This window comes from Silene latifolia, chromosome 6 (genome assembly GCF_048544455.1).
Source record: "Silene latifolia isolate original U9 population chromosome 6, ASM4854445v1, whole genome shotgun sequence".
Classification (NCBI taxonomy): domain Eukaryota; kingdom Viridiplantae; phylum Streptophyta; class Magnoliopsida; order Caryophyllales; family Caryophyllaceae; genus Silene; species Silene latifolia.
This window is the reverse complement of record NC_133531.1, coordinates 103,819,075-103,837,481: the sequence shown is the minus strand read 5'-3', so window position 1 is coordinate 103,837,481 and position 18,407 is coordinate 103,819,075. Positions and strand designations below refer to the sequence as shown.

Genomic DNA, 18,407 nt, shown 5'->3' with positions numbered 1-18,407 from the left:
CTCACATCATCACCAGTCACCACCCGCTTCACCCGGTGGATATGGATATGGATGGATGAAAAAATATTAAATGGATAAGGGTGGGATATGGATGCCCAGAAATTAAATGGATATGAATATGGATATGGCTCCACCCCATCCATATCCCACCAATTGTCATCCCTAATCAGGACAGGTGTCTAAGGTCGGTCAACGGGTCCCTAAAAGGACGGGTATTACAGTTGTTGTCTCCTTTATCCACCCAAGTAGCCTTTGATTTTTGCAAAAGGTACTCATTACAAGCACTATCCGACATTCTTACACTAGCAGATGCTTCTACCTCTTATTGAATAGGGATGTCATTCTGAGGCTCAGCTCTAAGTCTGACTTGAATGTACTCTAAGTTCATTCTTGCCCTCATAGCATTGCTCTCAATGTCATCAAAATTGTCTTTATTCAGAGTTTTGAGTGGTCTCTTGAGATTTTTAAGTTTCTTAACAAGCTGATTTTAGTCTCATACCACTCTTTCTCCCAACTAAGCTTCACACACTACATAAAATCATCAGCCTGGCTCCACATGTTGAAATACTTGAAGCTTTTTCTTTTCTGTCCCCCATCCGTTTTTGATTGAATGACACAAGGAGTGTGATCAAATAACCTCTCACAGTAAAAAAAATGAGCGTAAGTATTAGGATTATCATTCAACCAATAATCATTTACTAACACCCTATCTAATCTGCTATACACTTTAGTTGAAGCATCTGTCTTATTACTCCATGTGTACAGAGATCCACTAGCAGGGCTGTCAATGACCTCACAATCATTCAGGCAAGCCTTAAAATCATCCATTTCCTCATCTGTGGAATTTCCCCCAATCTTTCAGATGGAACCACCATAGTGTTAAAATCTCCACAGATAATCCAAGCTCCCTTAATAGAAATTTTAAAACCACAAAGTTTTTGCCATAGTGGTTTTCTTTCCGGAACTCCATTCATTGCATAAACCATAGTCAGAGAGAAATTATACCAGTTCCCAAGTCACATACTTCCATATGGATGACTTGAGAATGGTATTCAAGGAAATGAACTCTGTACATGGCAGGATTCCAAATAACCAAGATTCTACCTCCCTTATGATATAAAGTATTAGTGGAAGCACACCAAGAAGCACATAAGTTATTTCTTATAGCATTTAGAGACTTAGGCTTGACCTTAGTTTCAAGGAGTCCAAACAGCCCTATCTGATATTAATGAAGAAACCATTTAATGCTATTTTGTTTAGATAGGTTGTTCATTCCCCTAATATTCCAAAATCCAAGTTTATGCATTACCCCCAGAAGGAGGTAACATACTACCATTTGTCCCAACACCTACTTTTGGCGTAACATTGTTAAGGGCATCTAAAAATGTTGCATTACCAAACTTATTAGTGCTCTTACCAGCATCAATAATTTCCTGCCTACTCAGTTTAATAATATAACAGGATGGAGTATTAATCTGATGATACTTACCATTCCTATCCCATATTGCTTGAAATTGGTTAGGCTTTTCAACAAGAGTTACAATAACCTCAGCAGGGGGGTATGAACCTCAACAACATGAGGAGCAATTGGGGGACCTTGCCTAAGCTTAGGTTGCTTTGCTCTCCATTGCTTCATCTACTCTTGTGGAGGAGCAGCCTTTGGAGGACTTTGAGTTTTCCCCTTCCTGCACTTCTTAGTTTCATGACCAATACCCTTGCAAGTGATGTAGAGGTCCGACTTCCATTCAAATTCCACCTTAATAGAAATAATGTTGCCATTCATCCATGAACTTGACACATTCAGGAATTGCACGACCAAACGACACGTTAACAATTACCCCTGCAAATCCCAGACGTGTCTTCTCAACTGTAGCAGCATCACTTTTAATGAAGATTCCCAGGAGCCCAACAATTTTAGGCAGACACTTGCCCCAAAATTTCAAGGCAGCTTATGTAACCTAATCCACACCGGGACTTCCTTTACATTTTCCTTCACCAAGTCCACATCCTCACTCCAAGGCCTGACAATTAGTGGCTTATTGTCAAACAAGAAGTGTCCATGTTGGAGAACCGAGTCCTTGGCCTTGCTTGTTTTAAATCGAACAAGAAAAACTCCATTCAAACGGAAGGAGACCTTGTCAATTGCATAATTTGCCCAGATCCTTTTACTAAATCCGCCCACTATTTCAGGAGGAGGATTTGCACCTAAAACAAAGCAAAAGGCGGAATTTTTCCAATATTCGAGTTCTTCCTTAGAATCAGTTTCCGTTAATTGCAGCAGATCTACAGACTCTTCAACAATTCGATCAAGCTGTTGCTTACCCTTACGTCTCCGCTGGACAACCCACTTAGAAGATTCCTTAGGATTCACAACATCCAGGTCATAAGGAGCAGCGCCAATCAATTCATTAACATTGACTTCCTTATCCTTATCATTACTTCCAAGACCCCAAACAACAAAAGAAGATGAAGAGGATCCATTCAGAGGCGCAGTGACAATAGATTTAGGCTAAGAGACTAGAGGAGGAAATTGCATCGGATCATTACAATTAATCGACATTCTACAATTTTTAGGGTTTTTCTTAGATTTTCCACTCTTTTTTTTTTTTTTTTTTTTTTTTTTTTTTTTGCTCATCATCATCATCATCATCATCATCATCATCATATATTACTAATATCATTTCTATTATTATTAAATACTACCGTCACCAGTCAACATCGTCTTACACGCCTACTAACTCCTCCCCCTCAGTAATTTATTTTTCTTATTATTTCTGTCTAATAACATAATTCGTGAAATATGATTTAAATATAATTTTATAAAATACATTTTTCACATTTTACCATTAATTAACCTTTGACCAAGCCTTAAAAAGATGGGGTATTACACATTGTTATCACACACACGTAAAGCGGAGCGAAATTGCAAAAACAATAAATGCTACATGTGAAGTTTCCAGTTGAACGAACTATGCCTCCTGCAAAATGGAAACTAAAGTCATCAATTTATCACAAACTCACAAAGTAAGATCATTATTACTATATATTGATATGATCTGTATTTGTAGATGAATAAAAATTATGAATAATAGTAATTTTTTTTGTTATTTTCTAATTTATAAAATTTAAGATTTATTTATTGTAAAAAAAAAAGTTAAGGGTTGGAGTATCATGCACCATACTCCTGAGTGCATAGTATAATTTTTGGGGTTTGTTATATACCGTTCCAGGAATTACTCATTCCGCCCCTATAAAGTACCTTTTTGCCCTTGAGTAATTAAAACCCCACATATCACTTTTTTTTTACTTATTTTAGTAACATTGAATTTCGTATATTATTAAACCATAATTAATAACCAAAAACTATGATTCATATCTAATGTAAATTAACGTCATAGGGGTGGGGTGGGGCGGGACGGGGCGGTATTTAGCAATTTTGATAATTTACCCTCACCGTGCATCAGTCTCATTTGGGAGTGTTAGTGACTCGGCAAAGTGGGACGTGAATAAAAGAAAGGGCGAAATCCGATTGGTCCAGGTGCGTGGAAGATCCTTAAAATACCACGTAGATCTCCCTCCACCTTCCCGAAACATCGTCGAGTTTCGCAACTCCCAAACTATTTATACCCTTCATTTACTCTTTTAATTAACATTTCTATTCGGTTTTCTCATCAATTCTTTGCTGCTCAAAAAAAAAAAAAAAAAAAAACACACACACACAGAGACACTCTCTATTTTCCCTTTTCTAACCTTACAATTAATTAAAGATTAAAGATGAATGTGGGTTTAAAGCTTGGTACAATCGTATTAGTTTCGTTAATCGTTTTTGTTGTTCAAGCTAAGAACCCTGCTGATCCTTATAAGGTATTTTTAATTTGCAACTTTATAAATTATGATTTTAATTGCCATTCACTTTATATTTTGCAATTCCATATTATGTTGTCATTTTTGGTTTATCTTATTTGCAGTTTATATTTCATGCTACTTATAGTAATCTTGTTTCTGTGAATTACCAACAAGAACGTAAAAGAGATGATTTTATCGAATTTTATATCTTTATGAATTAGGAATCATGAAATATCCTTGTTTTGGAAAACACCATTCATGATTAATTATTTTGGATGAAATCTTTGTTTAAAGATTGGGGTTTTAAAAATAGGGTATAGGAAATGTGGGAGTTACCTTTATTTTTCTTATATTATATGGGTGTTTGTTATTGGCGGATTCAAGGCTAAACGTATTGTATCCGACAAGACTGCCTAGTTAGTTGATCGTCAATCCTTTCCAATGTGGATGTGATACACTGTTATGGATCCTTGCTGTTGAGATTTTTGAGTAATATACTTTATTAAATAATGTTGAATGTGTAGAAGTTCCAGGGGTGTCTAAGGCCACGGGCAACCACGGGCGTGGGAACCGGGCCTCCGCTTTTCGTCACCGTATTATAAGCTTTTATTAATGAAATTCAATACAAATCTCGAAGTATAATATACTTAAGCATTCATTTTAGGGCCTCATTTTTCCGTGTCGCACCGGGCCTCCATTTGTTTTAAGACGCCCCTATGTAGAACTAGTATTGTCTCAGAATCATTTACATTCTATATTGTAGATTTTGTTATTTTACACATTATTATAATTAAATATAGTTTGTTCTTTAATTCTGATATGATATGATGTTTCCTTGCTTGTCATGTGTTTAGATTCTAGGTGTTGATCGAAGTGCGAGTCAGCGTGATATCAAGAAGGCTTTTCACAAGTATGCCCACTCTTTTACTGTCTTAACATCTACTGCAATCAGATGTGCTTTGCTTTATTTGGTTAACTGTTCGCTGCTTGCTGTTAATGAGCATTCCTAAAAATGGTGACTTATTTACATTAATTTGATACAGATGCATTGTCTAATACTGTATTGTTGCACTTTTAACATCACTGTACATCCCGTAGATTGTGTTGCACTATCTTCTTAGCATCCGAGTTCCTTATCTTATTATTCCCATTATTCGTTTCCATGTTGGGTACGTTGGATTTGGAGCTCACCAAATCAGTTGTCTAATAAAATAGCTCCTGTATGAATTACACACATTTTATATGGATACTGTGGAGGCTAGGACAAAGGAAGAGGTAGAGAGAGGGAGGCATTATCTTTCCAAATCGTTTACATGTTCCTCCTTCAATCAACTATGGTCTCGTCATTCTCATGGTATCTCAATATGTTTTGGATTATTATTTATTACCTGCGATCATTGTGCTGAATGCTGTTATTAAACTGATTTATTCATACTTCTTTTTGTCTGCAATCTATGTAGATTTCTCTATTCATTTTGTTTTTTTTTTTGGAAAGGCTAGGACTGACCGCATTTACTTGTATACTAAAGGATAGGAAATAGTCCTTTAACAGACTATATGGTTGGTTCGAAAAATGGCAGTCTGTTTGCTGCATTATCTTGGCTAAGAAATATATTTGTCTTCATAGTAGCAGCTTCTATAGATGTAATTTCTCTGTGTTATTATCATATTATGCTTCTCACTTTTTGTTTTTGTGCTCTTCAGACTTTCCCTAAAGTACCATCCGGATAAGAACAAAGAGAAGGGTGCTCAGCAGAAGTTTGAGGAGATTAACAACGGTAAACTAATACTACCAACTTAGTTTTTACATTGTCAGGGCACAGGTTTTAAGTAATGTGCATGGTTCCATCTTGTGTTTGCCTCGTCTCTTTTATAAAGGTTGTCATATGAGGTTCTGACATTTGACCAAAAGAGAAAGAGGGTCAGAAATGGTTTTTGCCAAGCGATTAGTGAGTTATGTTTTGGCCCCAATCCAAATCTTCACTTGTCTTATAAACTATAAAGTTTTTAACGTATCCATAGGAAAGCGTTTTGTGGTGTCCCTGATCATACTTGATATCTCGTTTACATGTTGGATGTTTTGATTGTCTTAGAGCAGGATAACTGCCTATGATTTCCTTCTGTAGCAACATGAGTCCTTAACCTCTGTTCATCCTACCCTTTGACATCTATATTCCGCACCTGATCCTATTATCACCTGACCCGCCTGGGCCTGATCCCAATGGCGGAGTGACTTGAAATCTTAACTTGACGGCCCTGCCAGAAACAGACCAGAGTGACTTGATTGCCAGGTCTATTTGGGTGGGTTCTCTGGGTAGGTAGTAGTACAATCTTGCCTTTCAAGAACTAATTTACTCTTACTGATAGAAGTTTTTTTCTCACTGTATCCTTATGCAGCATATGAAATTTTGTCTGATGAGGAAAAGAGGAAAAATTATGATCTTTATGGCGACGAGAAAGGTGGCCCATCCTTTGATAGTGGAAATGCAGGAGATTCTGGTGGATATACCTACTTCACAAGTGGGGGGGCTGGACAGAGCCAGTGGCAGAATATGGGTGGCGAAAAAGAGCAGTCTTTCTCCTTTTCTTTCGGTGGACCTAGTGGCGGGAACCCATTTGGTTTTGGTCTCAATGATATCTTTTCAAACTTTTTTGGGGGAAGTGGTGGTGGCAGTAGTGGTTCTCGGTTCGGTGGTTCGCAGTTTGGTGGATCTCATAGTTCAAGTGGTCCCCAGTCTGGGCCTAAGACCTCACCGAAGACTATCCGAGTAGTAAATTCAAAAGTATTCGAGAAAGAAATAAATGATAAAGGGTTGACATGGCTTCTGCTATCCTTTAGACCCTCAAAGACATTACCTCAACACGACCAATCAATTTTGGAGGAGGTTGCTAACTCACTCAAGGGAGCTTTGAAAGTATGCATCACTTCTCATTTTCATTTGGCAGTTCTTAGTTTGCAATTGGTGAACAATTATTTGAAAAAGGGTTTTACATTGAATGATATGAGACTGATCCCCATCTGCGTTACTCAGACACGCCGACACGTGTCGGTGTCCGACACATGTCAGCGTGTCGGACACAGCTATTTGGGGTGCATTTTCATGTTTTGTGGTCTAAATTGAAGTGTCGAAGTGTCGTCTCGTGGCGGACACAGACACGTGTCTGACACGCGACACGGCAGTTAAGTGAAGTGTCGGAGTAACATAGATCCCCATTTAATTACAGACCCTGTCCTTATACCACAGTATGATTTAGGCTGTTTCTAAATTTGTTACCATGAGAAAATGTAATTATCTTCCTATTTTACCATAATTATTGGGAGTGTATCGAGTGTTATTGTGTACCCTAAGGGCACACGTTGGAAACCCGTATTTATACAGGTCAGTCTGATAAGATATTTGTGATTAGTGAAATGTCATTGATTCTTATGCTATGTGGTGCAGGTTGGTAAAGTAAACTGCGAGATTGAATCTTCTTTTTGTAAGACCCATAAATTAAATCCGTATGGAGCACCCAGGCTTTTTGTATATTCCTTCATCACTAGTGAGAGTGGCTCTTTTGTGGAATATAGTGGTGACTGGGATTTAAGAGATTTAAAGAGTTTCTGTCAGGAACACTTCCCACGGTTCTCAAGACGTATTAGCCTGGATAACTTTGCACCTTCCTTTGGAGATAGGGAAAAGTTACCGCGGGTCATGCTTCTCTCAACAAGGAAAGATACACCCGTGATTTGGCGTACTCTCAGTGGGTTGTACCGCAAACGTCTTATCTTCTATGACGCCCAGGTATAGTATAATGTATTTTGTAATGCCACAATGCCACATCTGTACCCCTATTGACTTACCTCACCTGCACCTGGCTCAAAGACTAAAGACTAAGCTAACTGAGAAAGATGCTACGAAGTAAAAGTTAAACAAATGTGACGATATGAATTCTAGCGTAGGGAGGACATTATCACGAATCAATATCTATGATCGGTGATATGCAGAAGGGCTGTTTAATGGATATAATTAGTTCTCTCTTGTAAAGGGTTTGAAGGAGCTGTTTTAATGGTGTTGGGTTCCAAACCTAGGTATGGAATCATTAGTGCTGTAATAGAGCCTATTGGACATGTGCTGCTAGTTCTCGTGTAACGCAGTGACAGTAAGGTTTTCTTGAATTGTGTTTGGAGTATATATTTAAGAGCAGGATTCTTTTTGGGTTTGCAGGTTCGTGATGTTTCAGATTCAGCCGTGAAGAGGTTGGGGGTGAGTGCACTCCCAGCTATAGTAGGATGGTTGGCAAATGGGGAGCAAGAAATACTGAAAGCTGGAGTATCTGTGAAGGATGTAGAGTCCGCTGTTCAGGAACTTGGTCTCCTGCTTGACAGCTTCGAAAAGAAGAACAAGAAGGTTGCTTCGACTAGGCCCAAGAAAACCGAAAGTGAATCATCTGGTAGACAAATACCACACTTGACCACATCAAATTTTCATGATATATGTGGAGAAGAAAATCCTGTTTGCCTACTTGGTGTATTCAGATCTTCTAAAGCAAAGAGAAAACTCGAATCCATCCTTTCAGTGGTAAGTTTAAGTTTAAATCTGTTGGAGACACTTCTTGTGCGTCTTATGTTTCGTTCTTACATATTGAGTTACTAAGTGGTCATTTGGGCACCCTCACCCTTAAAAACACTATTTCAGTTTATGTGAATTGCGAAATGGATAAGTTGTGGTTGTTCATCGCAATTCAAACGAATTGGAACTTCTCATGAATTGCAATATACTCCCCTAGGTGAGAGTAGTAATGCCTACACAAATTAAAACTCGTTTATGCAAGCAAACAACATTTCCAGTTACATGAATGCTAAAATTGTGTGGTATATCACTCCCTATGCATTGCTAGTTCCTACCTGCAATCAAAAGACCGGTCTGTACGATTCAATTCCTAATTTCTTGGTATCCATGCCGTTCAACGTAATTTCCAAAAATTCATATGGAAACGATCTTTTTTGTGTTATGAACAATGGAGCTGTTTAATCCCTCTCATTTTACCGCAGGCGGGAGTCTGAGCCATTTTTGCTTGTTTTCACAGTGATTACATTATTATTGATTATTGATTGTTTTTGTGCTTGTGTTCAGGTTTCCCAGAAATCATTATCAAGAAGACGATTATCATCCGATTCCAAGGACTCCATATCCTACGCAATAGTTGATGCCACTCAGCAACAAACATTTCTGGATGCCTTCGACAGATCCCGTTTTAAATCACAGGATAAGTTCTTGTTGGCCTATAAACCCCGTAAAGGCAAGTATGCAGCGTTCACTGGTGATTTGACCGAAGAGGAAGCTGAGAAGTTTATCGGATCTGTTTTGAGTGGTGATGTACAATTCAGTAAGACACGCCAAAAACCGCTAATCAAGTAGAGTATGTTATTTGTAACGCGAGTAGAAGATTATGAAAGGGCTAACTAAATAGGATTGTAGATAGAGAGGAAACCAAGTTTCGAGTTTCAACTAGGGCTTTTTGGCGAGGATGTGCAAATGTACTCAAGTAAGCAATTCAAATAGGCGGTGGGCAGTACCCCCTTGTGTAAATGTAGTGATGAGGCAGTGACCCGCCCGTGATATTGTTTAAATTGTCAATACGTAATACGTAAACTTTGACGTCACGTGTTTAAACTGTGATGAATTGTTCTCATTTATGACTTCAAACATAGCTTGTTAACACAATCAAGCATAGTTGACGCCACCAACAGCAATCGTCAGCACTATTATCACCACCACTATCAACCCATGCCCCAACCAAATTTCAGTTATGGGGTGCGGTAGATATTTGCATGCAAGAGGTTTGAAGAGGAGGGTGTTGTGGAGTAAAGATTGAGAGTTGGGGAAGGGTGGGGATGAGCGATGGGAGGGAGGGTGCAAGGTCAGAGGAGAGCAGGAGACTTGGAAAGGTTGAACTTCATAGTTGATGTGCAGGGAGGGATAAACAAGGCTCCTATACAAGAGTGCAGTAGTGCTATCGGGAAAGGGGTCTAGTGGTGCTGTGAGATTGGGGCAAGGCTTTTGCGGTGGGAGGGTTCTAGCATTCGGGTACTGTGACCAGAATAAACCTCTTCCTTAAACCAATGCCCCTCCACAAATACTTGCAAATATGTGCTAAAATCAAGTGGGGCGCACTAAACAGGGGAAAAAAATTAGTCCAAGGTAACGTCGACCAGCCAATTTCGAGCTTTGTCTGTAAATGCATCTGACACTCTGGTCTTTCAAAAAGACCCTGAGACACCTCAATTAGTCTAAACATGAAACTTTTTACCAAAAAATCATGTTCGACACTTGTAGGAGAGGCAAAGATCAGATATATACATTAAATATGCAACCTACGGAATGGAATTTGTTTTTGGTGATGCTTGTATAAGACGGCCTTTTCGAAGTAGCTCAGTAGGGAAAGAGGCACGACATTGGCTAATGTGTGACTTGAGGCGAGGTATATTTGGGTGTGCGCTCTTGCACCGGTGGCATCGCAATTCTTTCAATAGAAGGCTCTCATCTCCAAGTGACGGCGTCCCAAACTTCTCAATCTCCTCAATCACATCAACCGCATCTCGAAAAAATTCAGTGTTAAAAGAGTTCCAGTGCTTCTTGTTCTTCAAAGACTCTGAATCGAAATCTTGACTGATAACATGAAGGTGCAATTGCCTCATAGATGGAACCTGATTTGTAGGACAAACAAATCAAAATTTAAAGCAATTTGTTTTCTATTTTCTTTATTATAACTTTCCTTTTGTTCTTTCTTCCAAAAGAAGATAAAATAACATGAGCTCTTTTCAGTTCTACAGAGATCGTGTAGCACAATAAAAAATGAAAGTTTTAAGGGTACAGAAAAAGAACTACATGAGCTCTTTAGGTTTCTAGCTAAGGGTCGGTTCAGTTTGCGAAAATATAACTTTTAATGCAGAAAAGAAAATAAATTTCAAGGGATGTATTGTCAGTGGAGAATAGAGTTGCAAACAAAATTGTTTTTCTGGGAAAAAATTAGCGGTCGCCTTTCCCTTAAAACAAACAAAAGGGTTCATCCAAAGATTTTTGTTTTCTTAAATCAAAGATGCAGGCAGTGATGCTTTATCAAAACAAAGCTAGATTAGAATTGGCACATATGCATTACTCAATTGTTAATGCGACTCCCTGGTGTGGAAAAGAATATAACAAGTGAGAGAATAGCATACCGAATGAAATCCAAGGCGGAAAATTAGAGACTCGTCTTCCTGTAAGAACCTCTCGACCCACCCCATTCCTACTTTATGCATCATTTGTAATAAAACAAGGTGCTCCTTGCAAACATCTCTGATGCCATCCAGACCATTGGCACGTGCAATTACAAGAATGTGCTTTTCTGCCTATCAGTAGATGTTAAAATCTTAGTATCAAATAAAAACGGAAGAAAAAAGGAAAAAAAAAAAGGTAACAGACTAACAGCAAACAACCATAGCACAAAATGAACAAATACTCCGTAAGGACTTCATTCCACATTTAACGTCCTCGTTTAACTTTGGTCAAGTCAAATTTGACCTTTAGAGGCTTTGGTGTATTCAAATATATATAGAGATGCTTTATAATTTTATGTGTCATTTTTTATTTATCAAAACAACTATTTTCATATTAGGAGGGTTATTGTATAATGTTTGTGATGGAGTTAGTAATTAATGAGAAGGAAAGGAGTCAATTGTACCTTTGGGTAAGCATCATTTATCACAACAACATCAGCGGTTGTCTCCAAAACATCCTTCTCATGCTTCTGCGGATTCATTGCTATGTTGTACAGAGCTAGAGCCCAAGACGCCCAAGCCTTAGATGTACTAGTATTTTTTTTCACTTTATCTAGTTGCTGCATCTCCTTTCTGACATCAGCTAGGTCACAATCAATTTCATATTTTAGTCCCTTGTGCTTTTTACTTCTCTCATTGCTACATCCATCCTCGTCCTTTATCTTCTGATCAGAGGACGTATTATCCGATTGCTTTAGGTGGGTTTTCCCACTCCCTCGTTCAGTTGCTATTGTCTGAGACTTAAGAATGGTTCTAAAACCTTCAAAAAGAGATGAGTAAGCCTCTCGGAGGATTTTACAGCCTTCATCGTAGTTATTATTCAAACAGTTTGGTCTTTCTGGATTCATGTTTGGTCCAAGAACATGAATGACATGAGTTACTGCTTCTCTTTTAAATAAAGGTGAAATTGAAGGAAGTGGAACAACAACGGCCTTTCCGGGAGATAGAGACTTGGCTCTTTCTTTAGTGGCAATCTCTAGACTTGGACCTGCAGCATTAAATATGGCAGCATTCACACCCCCTCCTCCTGGTCTTAATCGCCTGCAGTTCAGTTAGCAGCAATTGATTATTGCAAGTATGCAACCAGTTGGTTCTGAAAATAAAGAAACTTATTTGTAAAGAAGACGACCACCATTACAAACAACATTAGCCAACTGCCTTACCCATTACGGAGTAGTAAACAACACGCATAGGTTGTTTACAGATGACCCATAATGAAAATTTTGTCAAATGACTGCTACTCCACAAGAAAGAGAAGTATGCTTAGTTTAGTGAGCCTTCAACAAATCCAAAACCAAAAAATGGTCTCATTGGCTCCATTGAAGATGAAAAGGCAGATGACAAATCATTATCAAAACAAAATTGCAGATTGTACAGTAAAGTATGGAAAGCATGCAAGAAAACTCAGAGACTAGTGTGATCAGATATATTTCACGCGAAACTTGCCTCACAATCAATGACAGTTCCAGACTTCCAGGTAGTGTTCAGAATGATATACTTCCTCCCTTCAAATCCAAACACAATGGGCCAAAACTTTATGGGATGAAACACAATGGGCCTTTTTGTGAGAGGGATTTTAACTTTATGGGATGTTTGAATTTGAAGGAAGAGAGTACATTTTATTTTCAAATTTCAAAAGGCCAATTTAAGAAGATAGGGATAGAACAACTAATACTTCACCATCAGAGCACGGAAATAAATAAATATATATAAGCTTAAAAAAAGAAATAGTTTGCTGCAAGTGTACCCAGACAAGACTTATAATTTAAATTCAGACTATTACAGGATTAAATTGGATAAGCCAAAATATTTCCTAATGGACAGACTCTATGCAAGATACATTTAATCTCTTCTCGAATTTCATCCAGCCTTAACCGGGTTATTCCAACATCCACGAAAAAAATATTCAGACCTTGCCATCTTAAAATCAGGAGCAGGAATATGGTGGGTTTAACAAATACTCCCTCCGTCCCGGTCAATTGTTTATCTATTCCATTTTAAGGTGTCTCAGTCAATTGTTTACCTTTCTTTTTAGGAATGCCTTTGATGGATAATTTGATCCTCCACACTCAATTTGGTCCACTTGTCATCTAATAATTGGTCCACTCCTCTTTCCTTGGTCTTTGTGCCAAAACCAAAGGTAAACAAATGACCGGTACAGAGGGAGTATATTAGAAATTCAAATATGGTCTCTTTCGCCTAGGAGTGGAGTCATTTTTTTTTAGAGTGTTCACTACTTCCACGAGTAGTCATGTGCTCATGTCTGTCATAAAAAAAGTAAACATCCTATAAAACAGGACTTACCAATTAGCAGCGTTAGCTATGACATTACAGCGTAAACCTCCTTTAGAATATAGGCAGGTAATATCTCCCACAAATGTGAAAAACTTATTTGGGTCAATATTTCGTTCTGCAACTTTGGCCTTAACCAAGGACAAGATTCTTGAATGGTGAGTCAAATCTATCATCACAAGCCTTGCATTTCCAAGTTTTTTGATGTATTCCTCTACTTTCTCAACAATGATATCAGAAGCCTTCTCAATGTCAAACTGAAAGCCATCTGTTGAAATTGAGGGGAAAGCTAAGGTGGGAGCCGCAGTTAATGCAGAAGTGTCACAAGCAGATTCAAACTTGATATGCTCGCCCTTCGTTTGCTCATCTTTGGCACGTCCAGACAAATCAGGTATAGGCACTTCATTGCAGGTCTGTTTTTCTTTAATAGATTGACAAGAGGAAGAGCTCAGGGTGTTACTTGAACTAGAGACCACGTTGGTAGGAGGATCTACTTTCTTTAGGAATTTCATTATACCAACCTGCTTCTTGGTATCTGGGCTCTTCAGCCCATAACAACCTGATGGTAGGGTATCCGAAGGCCCAAGCAAGCTATATGTTGTGACGGCTTCTTGAACATCATGCTCAGTCTGACAGATGGTTATTCGAGAAAATCCTTCACTAAGCTTTGGTAATTCCTTCTTTTGCAGCATTCTATTCACAACAGCAGCTGCTTTTCCACCCTGCAAATTGCCTTCATGACCAGTGCGCTTCACAGACCTTGAGATACAAAGCTTAGCTGGCAGATCAAGCACTACAACATGCACGCCTACGTCAGAGCTACCAAGCTTGACAAACTCAGCACGTTGTTCTCTATCCAGATTGCATCTGTCAATGAATACACTTTTGTTCTCTTTCAACGCTACAGCTGCACTGCTTAAGCATTGGACTTTGGTTCCAGATTTACCATTGTTAATATTATCCTGAAATTTGCCGAAAGAAGTGAGAAATATGAAAAATTCTCAAGTTCTCCCAAGGTTGCATTACCAAATCACAGTTGACTTATTTTACTAACTCATAAACATAATATCAAGCTAAGTACAATAAGCCCTAGTTGCAACACCATCATACATGCTCATAAATCAAGTTTATAGGAACACTATTGTGGTGGCAAATACACCAAGCTTAAACTTCATTAGTACAAAGTTAGATGGAATGCAGGAAAACTAAGGTAACATAATTTGTATCCGAGTTTCTATCCGACAAATTTACTACTCCATAACCAGGTAAGTGAATCTGCTCAACCCCTAGTCAATTGCGAATTGGTTTTAAGTATATTCTATCACGGTGCTTCTTTAGACACACTATTAACAGCGTGTGATTTCATGTGGCGTATTCATATTGAATTCTATATTCAACAAATTTACTTCCTATCATATGAAAAAACTGGAAGTGAGACGAGCGAAACAGACCAACTCTCGACTAGAATTAGGCATATTGCAATCGAGTAAGGATACATCTTGCTGGGACGCTAAAGTGAGCAAGCCATAAAGGCCAACCATGAATGCTATAAAGTTTTGAGGAGTTGCATGAGACCAAGAGTAATGAGAACTATGAAAAGTCAAAGAGGCTAGCAACAAAAAAAGGCAGGTCATACGAGAGATAGAAAGACAAGAGATTAATGAAGAGTTAAATGAGTGAATGATATTGACCAAATGGTTTTGGTTTGGAATAAGGAAATAAAGGATAGATGGAGGTCATACTTTGATATCTTCTTCAATGGCCATCAAGAACAAGATGTTGGGGATGTATACATACCTTCAACTATGGTTAATCAGTTATAGGCAGAGTTTAAGAAAGCGAAGACAATATAGCATTGAAGAAGATGAGGTTGATCAAGGCAGAAAGACCGGATGACATACGTATTGAAGTTTGGAGGTGTTTGGGGGAAGAGAGGAATCGAATGGGTAACCATGCTCTTCAACAAGATTTAGTGGTGCAACAAGATGCCGTCCGTGTAGAGGAAGGGTACTCTTTATCGCTATGAATAACAGCATAAGTACCAGTGGTGTTCATGATTGCTCCAATTATCCGGGAGTTAAACTACTGGGTCATACTGTGAAATTAGGTGAGCGGGTGACTGAGCAAATGCTTAAGAAATGTGTAGACATCTCGGATAACCAATTGAGATTTTTGCTTAGGAAATCGGCTAGGGAGTCAATTTATCTGATGAGAGAAGATGATAAAACATTATCGAGATAAGAAAAAAGACTTATATATGGTTTTATCACCGATTTAGAGAAAGCATATGATAGAGGACCAAGAGAAATGCTTTGGTAAAAAGGGTGTATCAAAAATACATTGACCTCATAAAGAACATGTATAAGGGAGCTCGTAAAAGTGTACGAACTAATGGTGGGAGGAGATAAGAATTTCCTATCAAAATTAGGGTGCATCAAAGCACTGCCATAGTCCTTTTCTCTTTCCTATAGTCATGGATGAGCTTACAAGGGCAATTCAAGACGACATTTCTTGACATATTTTCGCTTCTTTATTTAACAATATTGATAGTTTTGGTATCTAATTTTTTATACAAAGATAAATGTTTTTCTTGTTTTATACTTATAAGTCAATACACTTTTTATTATGATCTCCCTCACTTTCTTCTTTTCCTTTTTCTCTCGTTTGTATTTTAGTTGTGCAACTGGTATGTGACGGTTTCAAAGGATGATTATGATTTATGTCAACTAACCCAGATCATTTTAGGATTGGCTCTTTTGTTGCTGTTGTTGTATCTGAAAAATTGGAAATGTATAGTTTCTTTCAAACTAATACGGAGTATTGTCTTTGATAGAGCTCACTAATCACTGGACGGGTTGCATTAAATTGTGAACTCACGAGTCACTACACTACTCAGTACTCACTATAGGTATGAGAAGGAAAACAACTCGAAAACCTCCTTCATGCAATTATCCTTCTGAAAACACAGTCAAGCACTAGTGCATTACAATCTTATATTCATTACTCTCCTTCAAATTGCTAAGTTACTTGCAATATAATGTTGGAACAAACACCTTCCTCGAGCTAAGCTCAAAATGTACTACTTCACCTACTTGCTAAACCACAACTCTAATCATAAACACTCATTTTCATCGCTTGTAGACACCTTCTTGGTATCGAGTACTCCGTAGCTGATAGTGGCAATGATAACCGCTAATCAAATCTTATTACCACCTAGATATGTGCCATCTAATATTGGGATGTAATGAAAATTGTCAGGTGCTAAAACAAACAAATGATTCCCCTCCCCCAATTTCAGAAATACCTTCCGTTTTCGAATTTGTACAAGAATTAAAAAGTAAGGTTAGAAATATTAGCACTTGTGTTTTGTTCTTTGTTTTCACTTTTAAAACAACGGTTTTTCTAACGTGTGTGCCCGAGCATAGTTATTTATTTGATATTCCGTACCCCGGAACTATAACTAACAAGCAAAGAGGCGGTTTTGGAATAACCCAATATTAAAAATGAGAAAGGGAAGAGACATAGACCTGGCAAATGCGAACCCAAGGACGAGAGGAAGCAGACATGACATGATCGCAGAAGGTGGACTTGCCACTACCTGGTGCACCCATCATTATCACCAACAAAGTTTTCCCCTTTTTCTCATCTTCTCCTTCATTTTTATCAACATTCACATACAATATTCATTCAATCCGACAATTTTGATATATTAAAATTGTAATGCGAAGCAACCAAACTAATTAGAAATACATGTTCTATAACTACTCCGTATAACTGAAGGAAATAGAAAGGTGGGCATGTTAATATTACCTTTTTTAGACATTGAATCATCATTTTCCATTTCTTTCTCCACTCTTTCAATTTTAATACATGAATGAATGAATACCTGCGTTTTCTGGGTTTATTTACACACTCTCAATTTTTGTTCTGGGTTCTAGGATTCTAGTCATCATACGGGCCTAGACCTGGCAAAACGGGTCAAAGGGTCGGGTTCGGATTGGGTCAACTCGGGTTTGTCACATTATCGGGTTAGTTCGAGTCGGGTTGAGTCCTTTTGGGTATGTTTGTTGGGTCATTTTTGGGTCAAGCGGGTCGGGTTGTTTCAGGCGGGGCATTTTCGGGTCAGTGATTAAGAGAAAAAAAGGCATTTCAAGTCTTTTCGAGTCAATCAAAGTTATGTTTTATCGAATCATTTTCGGATTGGGTGGTTTTAGAGCGGGTCACTTTGGTTCGGGTCTGTTATGGGTCCATGAAAGGTCGGGTTATTTTTGGGTCGGGTCGCGTCAATTCGGGCTTCGGATGTCATTCGGGTGCGGCAGTTCAAGTTGATTTTGGGTCTCGGGGCAGTCTTTTCGGATCGAGTCAATTGGGTCTGGTTGATTTTGTCGGGTCTAATCATACCTATATACTCCCTTGGATCCACACAAATGGTAACATGGGGAATGTGAATATATGGTTATTTAAGAAAAGGGGAAACGTGCCGTATGACGTTTTATTAATGAATTGTTCTTTATTTTCAAAAAGAAAAGGGGTAAACGTGGGAGTAAAGTCGGAAAGTTTGGTTGTGACCACTTGAATAAATTAATATTTTAATTGGATTTAGGTGGGTTAAATTGGTGGTGGATGAGTGAGTCATTTGAATATTTGATGACAAACGTGTAAATAGGTAGTGGGTATAAGGATAATTTAGTCATTTTTTACGCCTAATAAGGTATGTACTGTTGTGCGGAAGCGTGAATATCCCGTGTTGGGCCTCTGCTGTACCTGTGTCCACAACCCATAATAGTACGATATTGTCCGCTTTGGGCCAAGCCCTCACGGATTTACTCTTGGGCTCCTTCCCAAAAGGCCTCGTACTATTATATTTTCTGGACACTTATAAAGATGATCTTCCATCTTTATTCTACCGATGTGGGACAAGGGTTTGCACCCTAACAATCCTCCCCTCAAACCAAGGACCATCATC

General features: G+C 38.4%; 2 protein-coding genes across 2 annotated transcripts; one reads left to right on the top strand and one right to left on the bottom strand.

Moving 5' to 3' along the window:
* The first annotated feature begins 3,581 nt into the window (after window positions 1-3,581).
* LOC141587052 (dnaJ protein ERDJ3A-like) lies at window positions 3,582-9,509 on the top strand. The gene is made up of 7 exons (XM_074408471.1): window positions 3,582-3,864; window positions 4,701-4,756; window positions 5,551-5,624; window positions 6,244-6,761; window positions 7,290-7,631; window positions 8,055-8,408; window positions 8,964-9,509. Exons 1-7 carry the CDS (start codon window positions 3,775-3,777, stop codon window positions 9,246-9,248), a joined length of 1,719 nt encoding a protein of 572 aa, XP_074264572.1. The 5' UTR covers window positions 3,582-3,774; the 3' UTR covers window positions 9,249-9,509.
* Window positions 9,510-10,115: 606 nt separating this feature from the next.
* Window positions 10,116-17,346, bottom strand: LOC141587051 (transcription factor bHLH140-like). The gene is made up of 6 exons (XM_074408470.1): window positions 17,252-17,346; window positions 16,969-17,093; window positions 13,454-14,403; window positions 11,554-12,190; window positions 11,051-11,221; window positions 10,116-10,537 (listed from the first exon to the last, which is right to left on the bottom strand). The coding sequence occupies exons 1-6, from the start codon at window positions 17,280-17,282 to the stop codon at window positions 10,205-10,207; spliced, it is 2,247 nt and encodes a 748-aa protein (XP_074264571.1). The 5' UTR covers window positions 17,283-17,346; the 3' UTR covers window positions 10,116-10,204.
* Between the last annotated feature and the right edge of the window lie 1,061 nt (window positions 17,347-18,407).